This window comes from Sorex araneus, chromosome 3 (genome assembly GCF_027595985.1).
Source record: "Sorex araneus isolate mSorAra2 chromosome 3, mSorAra2.pri, whole genome shotgun sequence".
Classification (NCBI taxonomy): domain Eukaryota; kingdom Metazoa; phylum Chordata; class Mammalia; order Eulipotyphla; family Soricidae; genus Sorex; species Sorex araneus.
The window spans coordinates 223929230-223950337 of NC_073304.1; the positions used below are offsets into that span (position 1 = coordinate 223929230).

The 21108-nt window shown below is 51.1% G+C and overlaps 1 protein-coding gene across 2 annotated transcripts in view; it reads right to left on the reverse strand.

The window, feature by feature from the left end:
- Positions 1-21108, reverse strand: part of NSF (N-ethylmaleimide sensitive factor, vesicle fusing ATPase) — a 146567-nt gene that overhangs the window by 15452 nt on the left and 110007 nt on the right. For both annotated transcript variants that reach the window (XM_055133170.1, XM_055133169.1), the window contains exons 16-17: positions 20411-20477; positions 17727-17806 (exon numbers count right to left, since the gene is read on the reverse strand). In XM_055133170.1, coding sequence (XP_054989145.1) covers positions 17727-17806; positions 20411-20477 — 147 coding nt within the window. The remainder of the gene's footprint in view (positions 1-17726; positions 17807-20410; positions 20478-21108) is intronic.

Genomic DNA, 21108 nt, shown 5'->3' on the forward strand with positions numbered 1-21108 from the left:
TATTAAGAGTGTATAAGCCTGTAAGCAAAAGATACAGACCCATCAGACCATTAACAAGCACTGACTTTGTTCTGAGACTTACGGAATTAGGAGATTTGCTTCCCACTTTCAAAGTCATTATGACTAGGCTGGGAAGAAAAAATGAATTATTTAGGGCCCACCACTAAGCAACACCTCGGCACACACCAACTGTGGCGGTGGGGCACAGTGCATGCGGACATCCAAGGAGGGTTCTGGGCGGACACTGGACACAGCAGCAGGAGAAGGTGGGCCAGGTGTCCCAGGCAACAAAACCTGTAGTCAGGGGAGGTGGCAGGATTGGGACACTCAGGGGAGAATAGGAGGAAGCTTGAAGAGAGAAGCTCTTGCAGGAAATCTCGTTCAAAAAGCAACGTGCTGAAATTTCCCTAAAGTGGTAAAGGTCAGGTAAAGAGATTCTGCCACTTCATCTTTATTGGGAAAACATGAGTTTCGCTTGCTCCACACTCTTAGAAACATGGCATTGTTATTTGTTCTTAATGAGTGTGAGATATCTCATTTTGATTTTCATTTCTATTTCTAAAAATTAGTGCTGAAGAGTTTCATGTGTTAAGTGGTCATTTGTCAATCTCTTTTGTGAAGTGTCTATTCAAATCCTTAGCTCTAATTTTTAAAATTAGCTTGTCTTTTTATTACGAATTTCTCAGAGCTCTTTATGTATTCTGTCTATGTGTTATTTATCAGATTATGAACATAGTTTACTAGTCTATGGGAATGCCTACCCATTTTTCTTAAATGTGTCTTAAATCCATGTGTATGCATCTGTCTTAGTATTTCTTGGACCAAATCTTCACAGCTTGAAATTTTGTAATTCATGATTTACTAGGATAAGATTAATTGGAATGGCATTGTTGTAACTAATGAATGACTAAGTTTTCAAACTTGAAGGGTATGTCTCCTTTCTTTTCCATTTTTTTAAAAGTGAGCTTTATTTATACTTATCTGGTTCTTGTTTTCATAAATATATTTGATTTGAAATAAAAAAAAAAAAAGCAACGTGCTGGGGCTGGAGTGATAGCACAGCGGGTAGAGTGTTTGCCTTGCACGTGGCCAACCCGGGTTCGAATCCCAGCATCCCATATGGTCCCCGAGCACCGCTAGGGGTGATTCCTGAGTGCATGAGCCAGGAGTGACCCCTGTGCATCGCCGGGTGTGACCCAAAAAGAAAAAAAAAAAGGCAACGTGCAACTAAAGAAGGTTCTGGAGGAGGAAGGCCCGTGAGAGGCAAGGATGATCCTGGCAGCCTGGTGGTCTGTGCACAGTGGTGACGGTTCTAAGAGGTAGTGGCCCTGGCAGCAGGCACCACAGACAGACAAACAGACAGACAGACAGACACACTCACATACACCTGGGGGTGCTCTGCACTGCCTGCCTGTGACACATGCACACACACATTCTCGCACACTACACATGCACTCACACACGCTCACACTCAGACACACATTCCACACTCGTGCGCACACATGCTCACATTATACATACACCCACACACGCACGCATTCAGTCACACGTGTACTCACACACCTCACACACCTCACACATGCATTCACCCATGCATGTACACTCCCAGGAGGGTTCAGCGCTGCCTGCCAGGAACACACAGAAACATACACACACACACACACACACACACGTGCACGCACACACATATACACCACATGCCTTCTCTACTTGGCCCAGTGCTGGTGGGAAGCGGGCAAGAGGCGAGGGCCAGAAGGGCAGGAGGCTCGTGGGGGCGGGAGAGCTGTGGCTGCCATTCGCAGCCATGCAAGCTCGGTGGGTTACTCAGCTTCTTGGCACTCCTCGGCCACAAAGATGAGGTTCCGTACTGTCAGGAGAGCAGGCCACAGTGCTCGGGGGAGGGCGTCCCTGTCAGAAGTGAGAGCATCAAAGGAAGCGAGTGAGCACTGTACAGGTGGGTCCTGCAGATTTGGCTCTCTGAGATGCATGTCGGGCCAGGGGACCAGGCATGCTGCACAGCAGGGGTGAGGGCATGTCCTCCTGGGGGTGCAGGGGGGAGCCCACACATCCTCCTGGGTGGGCGTGCACAGGCCCCCTCCCAGCGGCAGGGAGGAGGAGGAGGAGGAAGAAGATGAGGAGGAGGACGAGGAGGAGGTGGAGGAGGAGGAAGATGAGGAGGAAGAGGCGGAGGAAAAGGTGGAGGAGGAGGAGGAGGGGGAGGAAAAGGTGAAGGAGAAGGAGGTGAAGGAGGGGGAAGAGGGGGAGGAAAAGGTGAAGGAGGAAGAGGAGGAGGAGGAGGAGGGCGGGGAGGAGGGGGAGGGCCCGCACATCCTCCTGGCCAGCGGGGAGAGTGCGCACATTCTCCTGGGCCGAGCTTCCCTGGGCTGGGGGGCGAGTGCCAATCTTCAGCTTAGCGGAGGTTTACGGCAAGGCCCAGACAGGGCCTGAAGCTACAGATCAAACAGGGCCTAGGAAGGAGGGGGCATGCAGGGCCGAGAGTGAGGGGCTTGGCAAGAAGCAGCGAGTTCTGAGGGAGACTCAGGGCGCGGTGGGGGGCTGCCTTCCCGGTGAGGCCCCCTTCAGTGCACCACGGGGCCTGAGCTTGAGCCTGGAAGGGGGGGTCCTCCCCGTCTTGTTCATGCCCAGGTGAGGCGGTGCAGAGGCGGGAAGCGAAGTCGGCCTACCCGAGGGCCGGCCCGCTGTGCTGCGGCACGGATGAGCAAGCCCAAGCGTCGCAGCCGGTCTGCTCGGCGACATCCACGCAGCTCGCCAGCCGGTGGGAACCGCGGTGCTGACCTCCACCCCTAGGACATTCTTCCTTTGCAGGAGTGCAGAGGGTCCGAGACGAGGCTTTGCCGGAAAGGCACTTTCTCTCCGAGGCCTGCCCAACGCCCTCTTCCCCTCACTGGCCCCTCATCTCTCCCTTCGCATTCCTTTTCGGTTTGCTTTGGAGCCACCTGTTGGTACATGGGGACCATGTGGGGCTGCGGATGGAACTCAGGGCTCAGACCGGGGGCTCCGGACATGGACGATCTTTTAACTGACTAGATATTCACTCATTTGCTCTCTGGGCTCAGTTACTGTGTATGTGTATATATGTGTGTGTGTGTGTGTGTGTGTGTGTGTGTGTGTGTGTGTGTGTGTGTGTGTGTGTGTGTGTGTGTGTGTGTGTGTGTGTGTGTGTGTGTGTGTGTGTGTGTATATATATATTTGTTTTTGGGTCACACCTGGCAATACACAGGGGTCACTCCTGGCTCATACACTCAGGAATTACTCCTGGCGGTGCTCGGGGGACCATATGGGATGCTGGGAATCGAACCCAGGTTGGCCGCGTGCAAAGCAAACGCCCTACCCGCTGTGCTATCACTCCAGCCCTCAGTTACTGTATTTTTTGCGGGTCTTCCTTGACAGCGCTTTCGTCTGTGTGAACAGCACGCTGTCTGCACACACAGTGAGAAGAAGGCTCGTGCTCTGTGTCGTGAGAACGAACAATCTGGAGATTTCAAGGCTGTAGGTCTTCTCCCTTCCTCCCTCCCTCTCTCCCTCTCAGCTCTGTGCCCAGAAGCCACTCCTGGCAAGTGCTAGGGGGACTGTATATGTCCATATACGGAGCCAGGGGCCCACCCAGGGTGGCTGTATGCTAGGTAAGTGCCTTAACCCCTGTACTGTCGCTCTGGCCCTGGACAAATACACACGATACCAACGGTACAACAGGAAGTTCACTCTTGACCATTCCCTATCACATCAGGGACTAGAGGTCTGAGTTCTAAGTGATGGAGGCTGAGACAAGTCGAAAAGAACCCAGAGTGAGTGGTACGTGTGCTTCACGTAGAAGGGGTGCCCAGGTCCATCCGACTTGTGAGGAAATCAAGTGATCAGCCCAAGCACTAAGCTGGTGACTGGGCGTGGACTCTTAAACAAGAGGGAAGATTCCTTGGAAAAAAACATCCACGGACATCCAGAGCAACAGTCCAGTGGGGAGGGCGCTTGCCTTGTAGGCAGGTGACCTGGGCTGGATGCCTGACATCCCGTAGGGTCCCCCAGCACCGCCAGGAGAGATCCCTGAGCATCGCTGGGTGTGATCCCCCCAACAGAAAAACAACAACCAACACCCCCCGCCCCCGAAGTCAGCAAGGCAAAGGCAGCAAGCGCCGCTGCCGCCTGGCTCCCCCCCAGCCCTGACGGTCCTGAGAGGCAGCCCGGAGCCTGCAGGCTCTCTGTGGGCCCCGTGTGCATTGCTGATTTCTTATGCTCACATGTCTGCAACACATTTTTTTTTTTGGGGGGGGTGGGGGAGTGGGTAACGAAATGTTTGAGTGAAATACCAGAGGAAGGATGTCTCGGATAAATCATGCTGCGACTCGGCAGACAGCTACCCTCCGACTTTCCATTAGCTCGTACCCTGCAGCAAATTCTCCGTCTCCGGCTTTGCGGCTCTCCTCCTCGCCGTGCTGCTCACGGGGCAGAGGACACCCAGGAGGGGCGCCTCGCGCCACGATCTGGGTCTGCGCTGAGAGGCTTCGCCCAGATCATCTCAAATACTTTCCTTAGGCAAGATCAACTGCTTTATGTTGCTAAATAATACGGCACCGTCAATTTATAAAAATGTCACAGAATCACGCCAGGGAGACGGCTCCAAGGGCCAGCATGCATGCTAAGCATGCAGGAGGCCCGGGTTCAACACCTGACACCCTACGGGCCCTTGAGCACTGCTGGGAGGAACCTTGAGCACTGAGCCAGGAGCTGCCCCTGAGCTGGGCAAAGCCCCCCCAACAAAATAAATATGTCACAGGATCATATTTGTTTTGATCATGGATTTGACACTTGGAACAGTTCTTAGTCCTTGCCCCCCTCTCCCTCTTGTGGCCATTCTGCTTCTGGTTTTGGGGCCTCGTCCAGCAGTGCTCAGGACTTGCTCCTGGCTCTGTGCTCAGGGATTACTCCAAGCGGTGCCTGGGGGACCTTGTGAGGTTCCAGGGATCGAACCCGGGTCAGTCGCATGCAAGGCAAGTGCTGGCTCCCATGGCCGCTCTGTAGCCGAGAGATGTGAGCTTGTGGAAAGGCATCTGGCCCCCAGCAACTGAGCTGAACTCAGCTCAGGCCTCACTGCCTGTTTCCACTCTGGATTCCCGTCCCCGGTTCTTCTTCGTGTAATCTTTAACCCGGCAGCAACGGCTGCTCTCTTCATCGAGAGTGAGGGAAGCACGTGGCCTAGACACCATGATTCGGAGCTGTCGCAGAAAAAGTCTTTCAATGAAGAAGATACAGTGGCCCAGAGCAGGCCACAGTGCTCTTAGTGTGGAGAGGGACAGCTTGTCGGCACACTGGACATCTAGACGCTGCCCGGGACTCGGCGCTGGCCGGTCAGTAGGTACAAACCCAGCCTGCCGTGTGCCCGGCGGTCTCCCTGCCTCGCTCGGCCACGGGCCCTCACTCAGATCAGGGTCCTTCTTCCTCACGTGACCTCAGCTTCTGGGCGCTGTGCTCACCACACTCGTGACAGCTCCTGAAACAGTTCCCTGCGAGTTTCTGTGGTGAGAGCGCCCACATCCTTCCCTGTCCCTGGGGCTCTTCTTGGCAGTCCCCGCTCCACAGTCTGCCCCCTCTCCTCCCCCCTATCCTGCCCCGAGGCCTGACCTGGGCCGGCTAACTCCTCTGCCCCGTGCCTCTTCAGAACATGGCTCCAGCGCGGCCGGCTGCAACGGCTCTTGCATCCGGAGGCCCGTTTGATGCACAATTTTGTTTGCTTTTGTTTTTGAATCACATCCCGCCCAGGGGTGACTGCTGGCCCTGCACTCAGGAATCGCACCTGGTGGTGGTGCTCAAGGGCCCACAGGGGCTGCCGGGGATGGAACCCTGGACAGCCGTGGGCCAGGCAGATGTCCCACCTGTGGGACTATCCCTCTGGTTCAGATGAAAGATCCTCAACATGGCCAAGAAATAAGAAACTAGGAAAAAAAACCCTCAAGGTCAGAGAGACAGTAGAGAGCAGGCAGGGCGCTGGCCTTGCATGAGGCAGCCCTGGGCGTGATCTCCGGCACCCCACATGCTACCGAACATCTCCGGGAGTGATCGCCAAACGCAGAACCAGGAGTAAACCCTGCCTGAGCTGCACCGGGTGTGCCCCAGGCCTCTCCCTGCCTCCCCAGCCCCCAGAAAACCCAAACCCTCAAATTTTTGGACCTGAGAAAGGGAGGCCCCCAAGGGACGCCCCTCCCAAGGATGACTGACCAGCCACTGGGCACAGGAGATGCCCGGGGCCCTTGCTACTTTGGCTGCAAAGGTAATTTTATCTCTTTAAACACCATAATGAAAAGAGAAAGAATTTTCTGGTCGAGGACAGTGAAACATCAAGTCGGAAAACAAAACCGTGCCCTCTCTTCGGCAGGAGGGTGCCCTGTGCCCTGCCCCCGCAAGCCCCCTCTGTCGCCTTCCTGCTGGGCGCCTGCTGGCTTGCAGGGGGTCGGGATGTGTGTGTGTTGGGGGCCTCAGAGGGAGGTGGATGGACTTACAAAACTTGCTCAAATTCCACAGTCACTGTTGATGCAAAACTATCATTAAAAAAAAAAAAAGTCGGGGCTGGAGCAATAGCACAGCGGGTAGGGCGTCTGCCTTGCACACGGCGACCCGGGTTCGATTCCCAGCATCCCATATGGTCCCCTGAGCACCGCCAGGAGTAATTCCTGAGTGCATGAGCCAGGAGTAACCCCTGTGCATCGCTGGGTGTGACCCAAAAAGAAAAAAAAAAAGTCACCAAAACTCACGGAGAAAAGGGCTCCGTGGGCCGACTGGGCACGACTCAGGGTGAACTTCCCATGGCAGAGTTCCTGCTCTTGCCCCAGGCACTGCCCCCGGTTGACGGCCAGCACCACCCGGCTCAGCTGCCGCCCCGTTTACTAGACTTTGCTTGTGCCATGGAGGATGGAAGCAGCATTTTTTTTTTGTTTCCTCTTAAAGGATGGCGGTCACTGAGATTTCCAGAGGTCACAGTTCAGTCGTTTGGAACAAATGAAGCCTTGGACTTTAGCGGGACCAGTCCTTCCCGCGGGCCCTGAGAAGAGGCGCCGCTGCCCCCGGCAAGTCCGTAGTAAGCACGTCGGGAGCCGCAGGCTGCTCCGGCTGACGCTGGCCTGAGCCGCGCTGCAGAGCTGCCCCCTCGGCGGGGCGTGGCCACTCACGCGCCTTTCCAGGCCCGAGGTCAACAACTGCTGTGTGAGATGCAGCGGCGGACTTGTGGGGGTGGAGGGGGGGGCGTGTGTTCCTCACTGGGTTCGGGAAGCCAAGGAATGCAGAGAAGCCGACGACACCCAGTTTCCGCAACTCTCACCCTCACAGTACGGCGTTTAACGAAAATCCCCTGCCCGGAAGGAGAATCAGCAAAAGAGCAGTGCGGGGTGGGGGGGGACGGGGAGGCAGGGGGGGTCCCCCCCCCAGGGGCCATGGCACAGCAGGGAGGGCGCTGGCCTTGCATGCGGCCGACCTGGGGTGGATCCTCGCTACCCCACAGGGTCCTCGGAACACGGCCGGGAGTAACCCCTGAGCATCTCCAAATGTGCTCCCTGACCGCCCCCCCAAAAAAAAATAGAAAACAAGGGCTGTGATGGGGGCACATAGTCACTCTATCGCCCGCCCAACCCTGGCAGTGCAGAGCGAAAGGACCCCCTTTCCTTCCTCCCAAACCCGAGTGTCCCCACGCTGCATGTGCCGACTCTGATCTCACCCTTCAAAGCGGCGACCCTGAACATGGGTTTCTCCGCCCTCCACACGCCGGGGCCACCCCACCCGGCCCTGTGCTCAGTTCCTTGCTCCAGCTGTGCGCCTGGCGGGGAGGGCGCGTGCTGGGGAGCAGGCCCAATGCTTTCCTCCCCACCCTCCCTGTGGTTCCGTGTGAGCCGGGCCTGCTGGATGTCTGTGTGAACAAAGGGTTCTCCTGGGACAGTGCTCTTTGAAGGAAGCATCTCAGACCTGCAGGTCTGGGGGAGCCTTCCCGTGTCCCTTCGGGGCAGCCGTCCAACTGTCCTGTCGGTCCCCCGACCCCAGCGCACTGGCAGCCGCCCGCAAGTCCGGCTGGCCATGCAGCGTGAAGCTGAGTGCGAGGTGGGCAGTGGGGAGGGTCAAGAGGGACTTTCCACGCTTTGACGCTCGCAGACGAGACCTGACATCAGTCAGCTTCGATGGGCTCCACGGACAAGGGTTGGCTCCTGGGTCCGTTCTACATATTTGCATGGATGAGGAAAGACAGTTCGTGCTGAGGGAAGCGACCAATTATTGCCTGGTAACTGAGTTGTGCTTTGCAGTTGGCAGAGAATTACAGTAACCCTTATCTAATTTAACTCTCGTGACTGAAATAACACTCCTGTCCCCATTTTAAAAATGAGAAACTGGGGGCTGGAGCAATAGCACAGCGTGGAGGGCGTTTGCCTTGCACGTGGCCGACCTGGGTTTGATTCCCAGCATCCCATATGGTCCCCCAAGCACCACCAGGGGTAATTCCTGAGTGCAGAGCTAGGAATAACCACTGTGCATCGCCGGGTGTGACCCAAAAAGAAAAAAAAAAGAAAAAGAAACTGGGGACCAAGTATGGCAGGTAGGGCTTGCATGCCTGGCGCATGGCCATCCCAGCTTTGATTCCTGGTATCCCACATGGTCCCCTGACCCTGTCAGGAGTGATTCCTGAATGCAGAGCCAGCAGCAAGCCCTGAGCACTGCCAGGTATGGACCGCAAACAACAACAAAAAAAAAAAGAAAGAAAGAAAGAAAGAAAGAAAGAAAGAAAGAAAGAAAGAAAGAAAGAAAGAAAGAAAGAAAGAAAGAAAAAGAAAGAAAGGAAGAGAGAGAGTGGAGGCTCGGAAGCACATGGACCCAAACCCTAGGCCCTGTGTCCTACTCGTGGCCGCCACAGTCCTGTGAGTGGGTCATGCCTGCCCCACTCAGGGCTGCGGACGTGGCACAGTGGCAGGCACCTGCTTCTCAGGGGTTTGGTTACCAGCAAGGATCATCAGAGGGAGCAGGGCGGGCGGGGCAGACTGCCTGGTACACTCTCTCACTCTCTCATCAGTGGCACACAGGTGCCACAGGCTCCTGCCACAGTGCAGGGAACCCGGCTGGCACCGCAGGTCCATGCAACACCGCATCTCCGGGTCCTGGCACTGAACCGCTGGCCTGTTTGGCCGAGAGTCACTGGGAGTGGCCCCGGGGGCCCTGGGCACATCTCGAGGGGATTCCCTGAGCCCAGGAAAATTAAAAAAAAAAAAAAAAAACACATGATCAAAGATGTGGCGACAGACCAAGTCGTGACTTAGAAAGATGGGAGCCTGGCTCCAGCTACCTGCCAGTAACTAAAGCGATGGCTCTGGTGAGGATGTTAGTTGATGGGTTTTGTTCTGGCCCCTAATAAACGCCCCCCTCGACGGCTCTGCCTGTCTGCACTGCTCTGCCCTGGGGCACAGACCCACAGGAGACCCCCCCCCCCAATCCCTGAGGCTCCCCTGTCAGGTGCTCTTCAGGAGAAAAGGGGACCTTTAGCCACACACAAGAAGTGCAGGAGAAGGGGCAACAAGTGGTCAGTTGGCCGGGGCCAATGACCGGAACTGGGCAGTGTCCTGGGGTCCAGTGTCCAGGGCCCTGGCCCCCCCTTGACAGCTCTGGAATCCCCACCTTTGCTTTGTCTTTCCTTTTCTGAACAGAGATGCCCAAGTGCCTAGCCAGAGTGTGGTTGGAATCATGGAGCCCCAACATTTCAGGGAACAGGAGGCAGAAAAGCAAGTGGCCTATTTCCCTGGTCTTTAAATGAGGGCTGCTGTGTGCGGACACTCGGGCCGGGAACTCTGAGCTCCCTCCCCTCGGGAAGTTAATACACAAAAGTGAGAACTTTACTTTCTGCAGAAATTTGTTAACACACAGCAGTGATGTATTTCCCTGCCACCTGACAAGCCAAAAAAGCTCGTGGAATACCTCAAGAGGCATCTCTTTACTTAAGAACAAAACAAATGAACAAAACCCCTCCCCAAACCCAGGACCTGGGGGCCAGGGAGGTGGCTCAGTGGTCAAGTGTGTGTGTAAGATCTGGGTTCAACCCAAGCTCTGTGAAAGAGGAAAACACAAAACAAAACAGAAAGCGCGCTGCTAACACCATGCCTCAGCCTTCAAATACCAGACCCTCTCGGAACTGAAGCTGTGACCAAACGCAAGAAACCAAGAAACAGGATCTTAAGATGCTCAACTCTGAGTCTCAAACAATGGAAATACCATGGGGGGTGGGGTGGAAATACCATGGGGGGTGCGGTGGCTGGCGTGGCACACCCAGAGGTACTCAGGGGCCACACCTAGCTCTGTGCTCAGAGGGGCCACTCCTGGCTCTGTGAAACAATGGAAACATTCAAATGACACAGGACAAACACGAATTCCTCATTGGAGATCTTCGGATAAGAACTTTATACACCTATTCTTTGCAAATGGCATTCTCTGGGGACAAGGCCCACGCCCACTTTTCAGAACCTACCAGCTTTTCGCAACCAGGCTCGCAGACCTTCCACCCTGCGGCCCAGGCTGTCCACAGAGCTGCGAGCAGGAGCAGGGAGCACTGTTTTCAGAGACATAGAGCATACAAAGCAGACGTTCGGACTAAGACTCCAACTGGGTGTTCCTGGTTCTAGTTCAACGTTCAGAAAGGGGATTACTCACGACTAGCTTCGTGATGCCTCAGCATGAATTATACTCCAAGAACACCGTTGAAGCTTTGGTTTTGGGGTCAAACCCAACCGTGCTCAGGGATCTTTCCTGCTGGTGCTCGGGAGAACAGAAGGGGGGCAGCCAAAGGGGTCAGATGTCAGGCAACTATCTCTCCAGCCCAGGAGCACTTTCCCATGGCGGATGCCTATCCAGTAGAGGGAGTTGAGGCATCTGGCAGTTATGAGAATACTTCATCTCAGCACCCTTTCTCTGGTGATTAAAACTGCGTTGCTGGAATTATCTGAACATGGTGACGCACTTATCTTATACTTCTCTGTATTCATTAGTATCTATTATTGATGTACTTTACCAAATAACAAACTAAACCATTTTGAAAACAAGGGGTTGGAGATAATACAGCAGGGAGTGTGTTTGCCTTGCACATGGCTGACCCGGGTTCGATCCCTGGCATCCTATATACTCCCCTGAGCACAACCAGGAGTGATTCCTGGGGCAGAGCCAGGAGTATTGCTAGGTTTGACCCCCAAACCAAAAGAAACCCCCAAATCCACATTTTTAAACCATTTTTGTAATCATATATTTGTGGTAATGCTTAATTAAAGCACTTACCATATTTCTTTCATAATTTTTTTTCGCTTTTTTTTTGGGGGGGGTCACACCTGGCGATGCACAGGGTTTTACTCCTGGTTCTTCACTCAGGAATTACTCCTGGCAGTGCTCAGGGGACCATATGAGATGCTGGGATTCGAACCTGGGTTGGCCACGTGCAAGGCAAATGCCCCCCACCCGCTGTGCTATCGCTCCAGCCCCTTTTTCATAATTTTTGATAAATTTAGAAGGGCCTAATTACATATTAGTATGTCTATTCTATTTACATGAAACTTTCTAGTTGCATTTTACATTGCAACTCCCATATGTAAAGTATGATTAAAGAGAATTTTATAAAATACAGCAACCCTGCAATGTCACTGACATACATGGGTAAATTGAGCCATTTCGCTGTCACTCACCACACAAGCCTTTGCCACCCCCCCACCCCCCGACAAAGGTCCAATGTACAAGTCACCATGCCAGTGGTTACAATTAACGTGTCTGGCAAAATGACTAACCCGCTCTCCGAGAGTGGCTATATATCTTATTGAGTCATACTGGAGTAATTCTGAGCAGATAGACAGAGACGCTCGTGTCAAGGCCTGTGCGATCTGGAGCCCGTTCCATTATCTGCTTATTTCACTAAAGCGCCCCAAAGCCTGGAGTGACTTAATATTTCCAGGCTTCCTAATAGCACAGCTGAAGTAAGACAGTCCCGAGAAGCTGTAGGATTATAGGAAAGCAATCTTGTCCTGAGACCGGTGATGGGAAGACCAGCCTTCAGAAAACCAACACCCGCTGGGTTTGCCATGAGAGTGACCCGCTGCTTCCCACAGGCGCCTGCTCCGGCCCTTCCCAGGCCCGAGCTTCTCTCTTGCTAGGTGAGATCGCTCAGTGCCAGTGCAGTGAGGAAATGACCTTTTCCCTATATCTTTTCAATTTTATTTGTCTTTTTGGTTTCTGGGGGCATCCCTCGGTGGTGCTCAGGGCTGAGTCCTGACTCTGTGCTCAAGGATCACTCCCGGTGAGCTTGGGGGACCACATGGGGTGCTGGGGGTTGAACCCAGGTTGGTGGTGTGTAAGGCAAGTGCCCTACATGCTGCACCATCACTCTGACCCCTACGACATTTTAATTCTTAGCTGAAACTCCTAACAATGGTTAAGGTCTGAGTCCTACCTCACTAGTATTGCTAAAATGTGGAGTGATTGTTTCCTAGAAACATTCATAGCTTCTGGGGGGGGGGGGGCAGCAGGGAGACAGAATAGAGGTTAGGCGCACGTCTGGCATGCATAGGACGTAGGTTCTATTTTCAGCACCACCCGTGCCCTGTGCATTGTGGGACACAGCCCTGGGGGCTCCGGAGCACGACTGGGCGTGCAGGGGAGACCCTGGAGCACCTCCAGGCAGCCCTGATCATCCCCAGCACCACAGGGTCCCAGCCACAGAGATCCTCAGGCCTCTGCACTGACTCATCCAAGTTCAAAAACCACAAGCTGGGCACCCCCGGACCTCCTAAGCACTGCTCGAGAGTCCTTCACCCCTCCCCGAAGTTTACAGCCTTACACCATTTCCCAGCAGCTCCACGGCACAGAGGTCTAGGGGCACTGAAAAATCGATTCTCCTCCTGGGAATCTCTGGGAAGGCTGGGAGGGCTGGAGCCGCACCTCCAGCCCACTGGCAAAGGCCGTGTCCACAACCTCGGGCTAAGACAAGGGAGGGGAGCGTGAGAGCAACAAAGGAACAGTTTTGGGGCTGGAGAGATAGCACAGTGGGTAGGGCATTTGCCTGGCACGCGGCCGACCTGGGTTCAATCCCCAGCATCCCATATGGTCCCCTGAGCACCGCCAAGAATAATTCCTGAGTGCAGAGCCAGGAGGAACCCCTGAGTGTCACTGAGTGTGACACCCCCCTCGCAAAAAAAAAAAAAAAAAAAAGCAAAGGAACAGTGCCTCATGGCCAGCAGGCCACTCTGGTCCCAGAAACCCTGGTGCAGGCAGCCAGGCATGTGGGCACTGCTGGGGCGCCCTGGCAAGTTGCTGGACAGCCTGGGGAATCCCGGGCGGACACCAGAGCAGCGCCCGAGGCTGAGGGGGGCCTGTCCTCAGCTTTCCCGCTGCCTCCTCTGGAGCCTGGAGCCTCAGGCCCGGCCACCCCCACCCTCTGCAGACCTTGCAGAGAGCCACACGCAGTGTCACTGATGAAAGGGAGGAGGGCGCCAGGAAGCGGTGGCAGGCCGGCCCAGGCGACAGGTCTGGCCTGGATGGCGGGGAGGTGGGCCGCTCCGGGCTCTCACCCTCCAGGCCGATTGTCAGCTTCTCTCTCACGGGGATCAGCAGGGAAGCACATGTGAGCCGGGGCTGCCGGCAAGCACCCGGGCCCTGTGTGAGTCTGCATGTAGATGAAGCCAGCCGGGCTTTCTCAGAGCAGCCCCTTTCTCCCACCGGGCGCCCTGCTGGGACGGGCCTTTTCAATCCCTCGGTCCCCCTCCAGCTCTTCTCCCGCAGAACACAGGGAAACGGGATGGAAATAAAGACCCGGGCCACATGTTTTATTTTCTCCTGCTCAATCCATTTTAGAAAAGCTTTTAATTGGTTTTAAAAAGATGCTAAACAAAATGGGATGATGTTTTTCAGTCCTCGTGAACTACAGATACCACTTCTTAAAAAAAAAACAAAACTTTCAAAAGGCTAATAAATCAATCATGAAATTAACTCTCCAGTTCAATGTAAAGCAAACCCCCCTGAACAACCGGGTTCATTAAAAATCCATGCATTTGCTTAAAAAAAAAATTTAAAATTCAAAGAAAATTATCCTAGTAACTGAAATCTGACTTGAATTTTTAGTCCCCCACTGAAAATCTAGGACCAACGCCACCACAATGGGAAAAAAGGAAGGCTTGTGAGCCATTTAAGACGGGGGCCGGGAGAGGGGAGCGGCAGAAGGGGGGTATAAGATGCATAACAACAGAGCGTGCCCGAGGGTTTCTCTTATTGGAGCCTGTGCACACATGCACACAACATTTCGGTGTGAAAGCTGGAACTGCAACAAATACAAAATGAGGGAGTCTATGACAGATATGATTGCTGGGCCGTCTATGTGCATCTAGTTCTTTTTTTTTATTTAAAGAAAAATGCAGGCAACTTTTCTGTTTTCTGGACTGTGACAATGATTCTCTACTACTTGGTACATCTCTACTACACTCAGATCATTGGGCTTCTGACATTTAACGGGAGATGTCAGAAATGCCGGCATGACACGGTTTGGGGGAGCAAACCCTTTGACTGGGTCAGCAGAGCAAGGATGACATGACAAGTATCTACGACATGGGATCAGCCTGACACTCTCCCCTCGTTTTCCAGAGAGGAAACAAACGAATCCAAAAAGCAAGCTAGAGAGATAAAAGCACATGCTAATCTTGATAAGTGTATGTTAGCCATGATCTTCCTCTGGCACATGTATGTTAGCCATGAACTTCCTTTGGCACATGTATGTTAGCCATGAACTTCCTTTGGCACATGTATGTTAGCCATGAACTTCCTCTGACATATGCATGTTAGCCATGAACTTTCTCTGGCACATGCATGTTAGCCATGAACTTCCTTTGGTACATATATATTAGCCATGAACTTCCTTTGGCAACATGTATGTTAGCCATGAACTTCCTCTGGCATATGTATTTTAGCCATGATTCCACTGGCACATGTATATTAGCTATGAGTACACCAGGCAGTCAGTCTGTCACCTGGTTCTGGTGTTCTAGAATCCCTGCCACGTGCAGTAACTGAAGCACCCAGGTTGACCCTTTACTTCTATTTGCTTGTTCTCTATTTTCAGGCCACAGTTCACAGTGCTCAGGGCAAGTCCTGGCTCTGCACTTAGGGATCGCTTCTGGCGAAGGCTGGGAGACCCTATAGGGTGCTTGGACTCAAACGTGGGGTGGCTGTGTGCCAGACAAGTGCATTACCTGGTGTGCTATCACTCCGGCCTCTACCTTTTACTTCTGACATACCCTTATATCCTTCCTTTTCAGTCCTTAGAGAAATTGTTCTACAGCCCAACTTCTTTGGAGATGCTGAAGATGGAACCCGAAGCCTCCTGAACGTAAGCTACAGGTTTGACCACTGAGCTGGAGTTCAGCCCCTGCACCCTGGCTCAGTACTCCCAGCTTTCCATAGAAGTTCCCTTTCAGCAATGAAATAGCTGCTGAAACTGTGTGTGTGTGTGTGTGTGTGTGTGTGTGTGTGTATCTGCAGGGAAACCACGTGCTTCTCATTCACCCTCTGCAGTCAGTCAAGCCCTGGGAACCCACCAGTCCACTTCCTGTCCTGCAGCTCTGTCCAGGCTAGACATTTTCTATCAATAGGATCATGCACTATGCAGTCTCTTGTGATGTCTGGATTCCCTTGGCATGTTTTCATGACTCACCCAAGGTGTATCATATATGGTGACTTCCTTTTGATTTTTTTTTATCCTGAGTATCATTCTATTATATCACTTTCATCTATATATGCACATATGTGACTTCAGTTACATTCTCTCTCTCTCTCTATATATATATATACACTTATCACTAAAAGCAGGACTGCTAGTGACTGTATCTTTAACCATCTAGGGAACTGCAAGCCTGCCGGTTTTTAGATTTTCACCAGCAGTACATCAGATTTTCAATTTCTCCATACACGTGCCAACAATTGGTTTTCTCTTGAGTTTGTGTTACAGGCACCCCAGTGGATGCGAGGTGGTATTTCACTTTGGTTTTATTTTTCCATTTCCCCGAAAGCTAATGATATTGTATAGCTTTCCACTTGCTTATTAACAATGTGAACTTTACTTATTTTTCAATGTTTTCACTTTAATCCTACCTCGCACATATAAACTACAGCAACAGCAAAATACTTCAAGTCCCACCAAAATTATGGACCACACAAAAACTTCTTTGAATAAGTGATACATGGTTTTTGTTGTTGAATTCATGAGCTAATTTCAAAAAACTTCTGTGCAGGAAGCTGCAAGATCTGAAAGGATAATATAATATCACTTTCCTCTAGATTCTTACAATTATTTTTACAATAATTATAAACTCAACTGTTTCTTAAGAGAGAAACTGTTATTCCTTAATCCCAGTTATTCTTTAATCAAACTGTTGCATGTAATTTGTTAACAGACTTCTTTATTTCTATTAGTATCCATTTTGGATTGTAAATAATTTCCAGCTAGCATGTCTTTGTGTTTGAGTAAATGTTAGTCTTTAACAATGTAAGGGCAGATGATTTGGAAAATACCACTGAAAAATCATTTTCCCTTCTCCCTATGACTTTTAAGGTAAATTCTTTTAAGTTAAAAAAAAAAAGGAATGAATTTAACTACTCCTAATCTAATAATTCTTAACATCCTAAATTCACAAAATATTTTTTTGTGTGTGACATATGGAGATACTGGGCAGTAATTATCTTTGTTTTAGCAACTAGAGAGATTAATTTATTTATGTGTTTACTGAAGAAATTGAAGAGGCCAAAGAGATAGGTAGGGTGTTTGCTTTGCATACAGCCCACCCAGGTTGATCCCTGGCACTGAGCACTGTCAGGAGTAATTCCCGAGTGCAGAGCCAGGAGTAAGCCCTGAGCAGAGCTGGGTGTTGCCCCAAAACAAAACAAACAAACAAACAGACAAACAAAAAAACTGAAGAAGATAAAAGCAAACTAACTTCTCTAACATTAGCCTTTGCGTAAGCTAAAACTCCAACTTTGGGAAGTGCTCAAAAATTACCGATAATGCACCTTCATGCAAAGATGACTTTAAAAAATATCCTTTTAGGGCTGGAGTGATAATACAGTGGGTAGGGCATTTGCCTTGCATGTGGCTGACCTGGGTTTGATCTTCAGTACCACACGTGGGGCCTGGAGCGCCACCCAAGGGACCCCTAAACGAAGCACCAAGAGGAAGCCTGAGCACAGATGGTGTGGCTCCAAAACAAAAAACACATCTTTTCCTGAAGCATTTTTATACTAAATTCCCAAATTTGTGGGTTTTTTCACTATTCTAGAAATACGGGATTTTAAAAATATTATCAGAATGGAATAAAAAACTTTTTTTTTTTGCTTTTTGGGTCACACCCAGCATTGCACAGGAGTTACTCCTGGCTCATGCACTCAGGAATTTCTCCTGGCGGTGCTCGGATGGGATGCTGGGAATCGAACCCGGGTTGGCCGTGTGCAAGGCAAACAACGACCTACCCACTGTGCTCCAGGCCCGAAAACTCTTGATTGTTAAGAAATCATTTACCTTAAAACAGAAAGTCAGACCAGATGATCTTCCAAAATCCCTTTCACACTAAAACTGTGTTTATAATAGCCTATTTCTTTAGAAAGAGTTCCCTTTTATGTACTTACAACTTACCAGGGAAAAAAAATCCTGTGAGAGGAAGAAAATCTAATGTTTTTACCTGCGGAGGCGCCTTCTTCAGCAGCACAAGGAGAGCCTGTAACACCAGGTTGGAGAAGCGAGGGCCGATGGGGACGTAATCTGCAGGAGAAGCCGGCCAGGGTTAGAGTGGACACACATCGCAGCCCGAACCTCTCTGTCTTTTCCTACTTCAGGAGTGAACAAATTCTAAAAGAAGTCATGCACTAAAACTGGGGAGAGAACGGTCTCACTAATTTTACTGCTTAACATTTGGGATGTGGGCCATGCCTGGTGTTGCTCAGGGGCTACTCCTGATTTGGTGCTCGGGGATCACTCCTGGTGGTGCTGGGGATCGAATCAGGGTTGGCTGCACACAAGGCAAGCACCTCACCCTCTGCTATTTCTCCAGCCTCAATACTTCAATACTTATAATATTTATTTACTTATTATAAATAAATATAATAAAATATTATCCCTTGCTTTAAAAAGTTTTAACGGTTGGAGGTTTGGGCCACACCCTGCTTGCTCAGGGCTTACTCCTGGCAGTGCTCGGAGGACCATATGGGATGCTGGGGATCGAACCCAGGTCGGCTGTGTGCAAGCAAAAAAGCCCTACCCGCTGTGCTCCAACCCTAGAGTCTATTGTTTTAAAGGAGGAAAATAACCCAGATATATTTTGCAAGCATTTTCAAGAAACTGCTGCAAGCTCAGGCAACACCGTCAGTAGGCAGGAAATACCTGGTACCTGAAAAGGAGGGAAAATTGCTAAGTCATACTCAAGGAAGCAAGGGAGGTGGAATGATGGCAGAGTCACGAGGGGTCTCTTGGCAGAGTGGAGAACTGCTACCCGTTCATCCAGACTGGGCAGAAGCCCTGCTCCGGTTTCTCTGTACATTGGATATTCAGATCTTTGTTTTTGTTTTTTTTTTTCTTTTTGGGTCACACCTGGCGATGCACAGGGGTTACTCCTGGCTCTGCACTCAGGAATTACCCCTGGCGGTGCTCAGGGGACCATATGGGATGCTGGGATTCGAACCCGGGTTGGCCGCGTGCAGGGCAAACGCCCTACCCGCTGTGCTACCACTCCAGCCCCAGATATTCAGATCTTTGAAGATGCACTGACCCCCCCCCCACCCCAGTGCTTCTCCCTTTTCTGAACATCCGGGACATGTGGGACATTCTACCATGCGTTCATTTCTGCCAAGGTACACTGTGACGACAGATATCCATTTAATTATTTTCAAAAATAATTCTAGCACAGAAGAGCTCCCAGCAAATGCGCGCTGACTAAGGGAACAAGCAAGAGCCGACTACCGTTCCTCTGGTGCGAGCACACTCGGTTAGAGAGGGTGCACGTTTCCCGACCACACACGCAACTGTGTTTAGATAAAGGATGTCGCACAGAGCCATGAGTATGGCGCCTAAAAGCTTTTACAGGAATAATCCTATAAACGGAGCTGGAAGGTATCAAAAATAGTTGACTGAAAACTAGCAGGTTACTAGATAAAAAGATCAATTTGAGAAGACCTCTCAGATACACTTGCTTTATTTATGACAACCATTGCCTTAGGAAACGGAAACATAAATGACAGAGGATGTAAAGCAAGACTGAAAATGATGCGGGAAATAGTAAGAACAGTGCACGGGGCGGGGGGGTGAGGGGGGCAGCCCTGTGCCATTACACGGGCTGGGTGGTGTTTTAGATGCTGATGACTAAGTCACTAGACTGACTCAGTTTCGGGAGAATTTATCACGACATTCGGAGTCACTGTCATAATTAATTTGAGATAAATCTGGTTTTTGCAATGAAATAAGATACGAGTAACAGCGCTTTCAAGCCTATGTGTAGATTATCATACCTTCTGAGTGGGGGCAGGGACCGGCGGATTCACCTTAGAATCCCCAAGAAGTGTGCTAACTAGGGGCCGGAGCGATAGCACAGCGGGTAGGGCGTTTGCCTTGCATGTGGCCGACCTGGGCTCGATCCGATCCCCAGCATCCCATATGGTCCCCCCAGTACCGCCAGGAGTCATTCCTGAGCGCAGAGCCAGGAGTAACCCCTGAGCATTGCCGGGTGTGACCCAAAAAAAAAAAAAAAAAAAAAAAGGAGTGTGCTAACTAAACACGGGCACTGTCTTTACAGCTTCTTAGAGAAAACTTCTACCTTTCAGAATGTTTTCCACATCCTTAGCCTATTTCCGTCTCTAGGATTCTTATCAGGGTTATGTAGACAGGAAGGGAGCCGCATCCCTGTTTGATGAGAGCGGAAACTGAGCTACGGGCGCTGCCGGCAGCTCCCTCTTTCCTAGCTCTGACCAGGCTCACATGTGGGCAGCTGAGCTACAGGCAAGTCCAAGGTGCCGAAGCGCTTATCCACCCATCAGCAAAACTTACTGACCATTTACATGGACGAGCAGCCCTGAGTACACAACGAGATAACAAATTATGAGGGCACTTAGAGGAAAGCAGGTTAACAATGAAACAATGGTCCAGAGTATTAATCGATATTTAACAGAATTCCATCATTGACCTCAGATCAAAGATTTGTTATATTTCCTTGGAAGACAAAGGAAAGCATTTCAATTGACTCCAGTTTATAAATACCTGTTTTATATATATATATAGGCGTAGATATATATATATATGCATATATATATTTTTTCCTCTAGGATTTGTACGAAATTCCCTGCGGTGTGCAAATCTAACACAAAGTTTATGACTCACCGAGCAGTCTTTCGATGTCATCCACGACCACGCAGCTCAGCTGGGATTTGTATGCGTCATCGAAGATCTGCAAGAAAGCAAGACCACTGGTCATCTCACCACGCTCTACAATGACGACAGTCCAGGAAGAGAAAAGACAGTTGATTCTTGAGCAATGCTTAAAGCACAGTCCAACACAGTATTTTCCGCATACACGGTCACTGAGAACTTTATAGATAAGAAGACCCAAGAACCTGAGGCCTGGCAGCCCTGAGCACTGCCAGAAGCGCTTTCTGCTGGCACGAATAAATAAAAAACTAAAGACAGCGAGGCCCAAAGCCATGGTATGACTTGCCCAAGATGAACTCAACTGGATGGCGGCTGAGTGAGAAGTGGGGCAATGCTGCTCTCAGTCCCATGAGCTGGGCATGGCACACCTGGCCGTCCTCAACCTGCCAGTCCCATCCATTTCGTCACAACTGTCTCTCTGATCTACATCCGGGTCATGACTTCGGTGCTGGGACTCAAAAACTAGACGGGTACCCCCCACCGCACCTGGGGATGTGCAGGACGCGACAGCGCGTCATTTTATTATCTCTAACAAGTGTGGCCCCTGCAAGGCAGGAGTATCGTGGGAAGACAAAGATGCTGCCGACTCCAATCAGGCCACAGCTAAAAGTGTTTAGGAGAGAATTAAAGCCGGGTAGGAAGGATCAAAT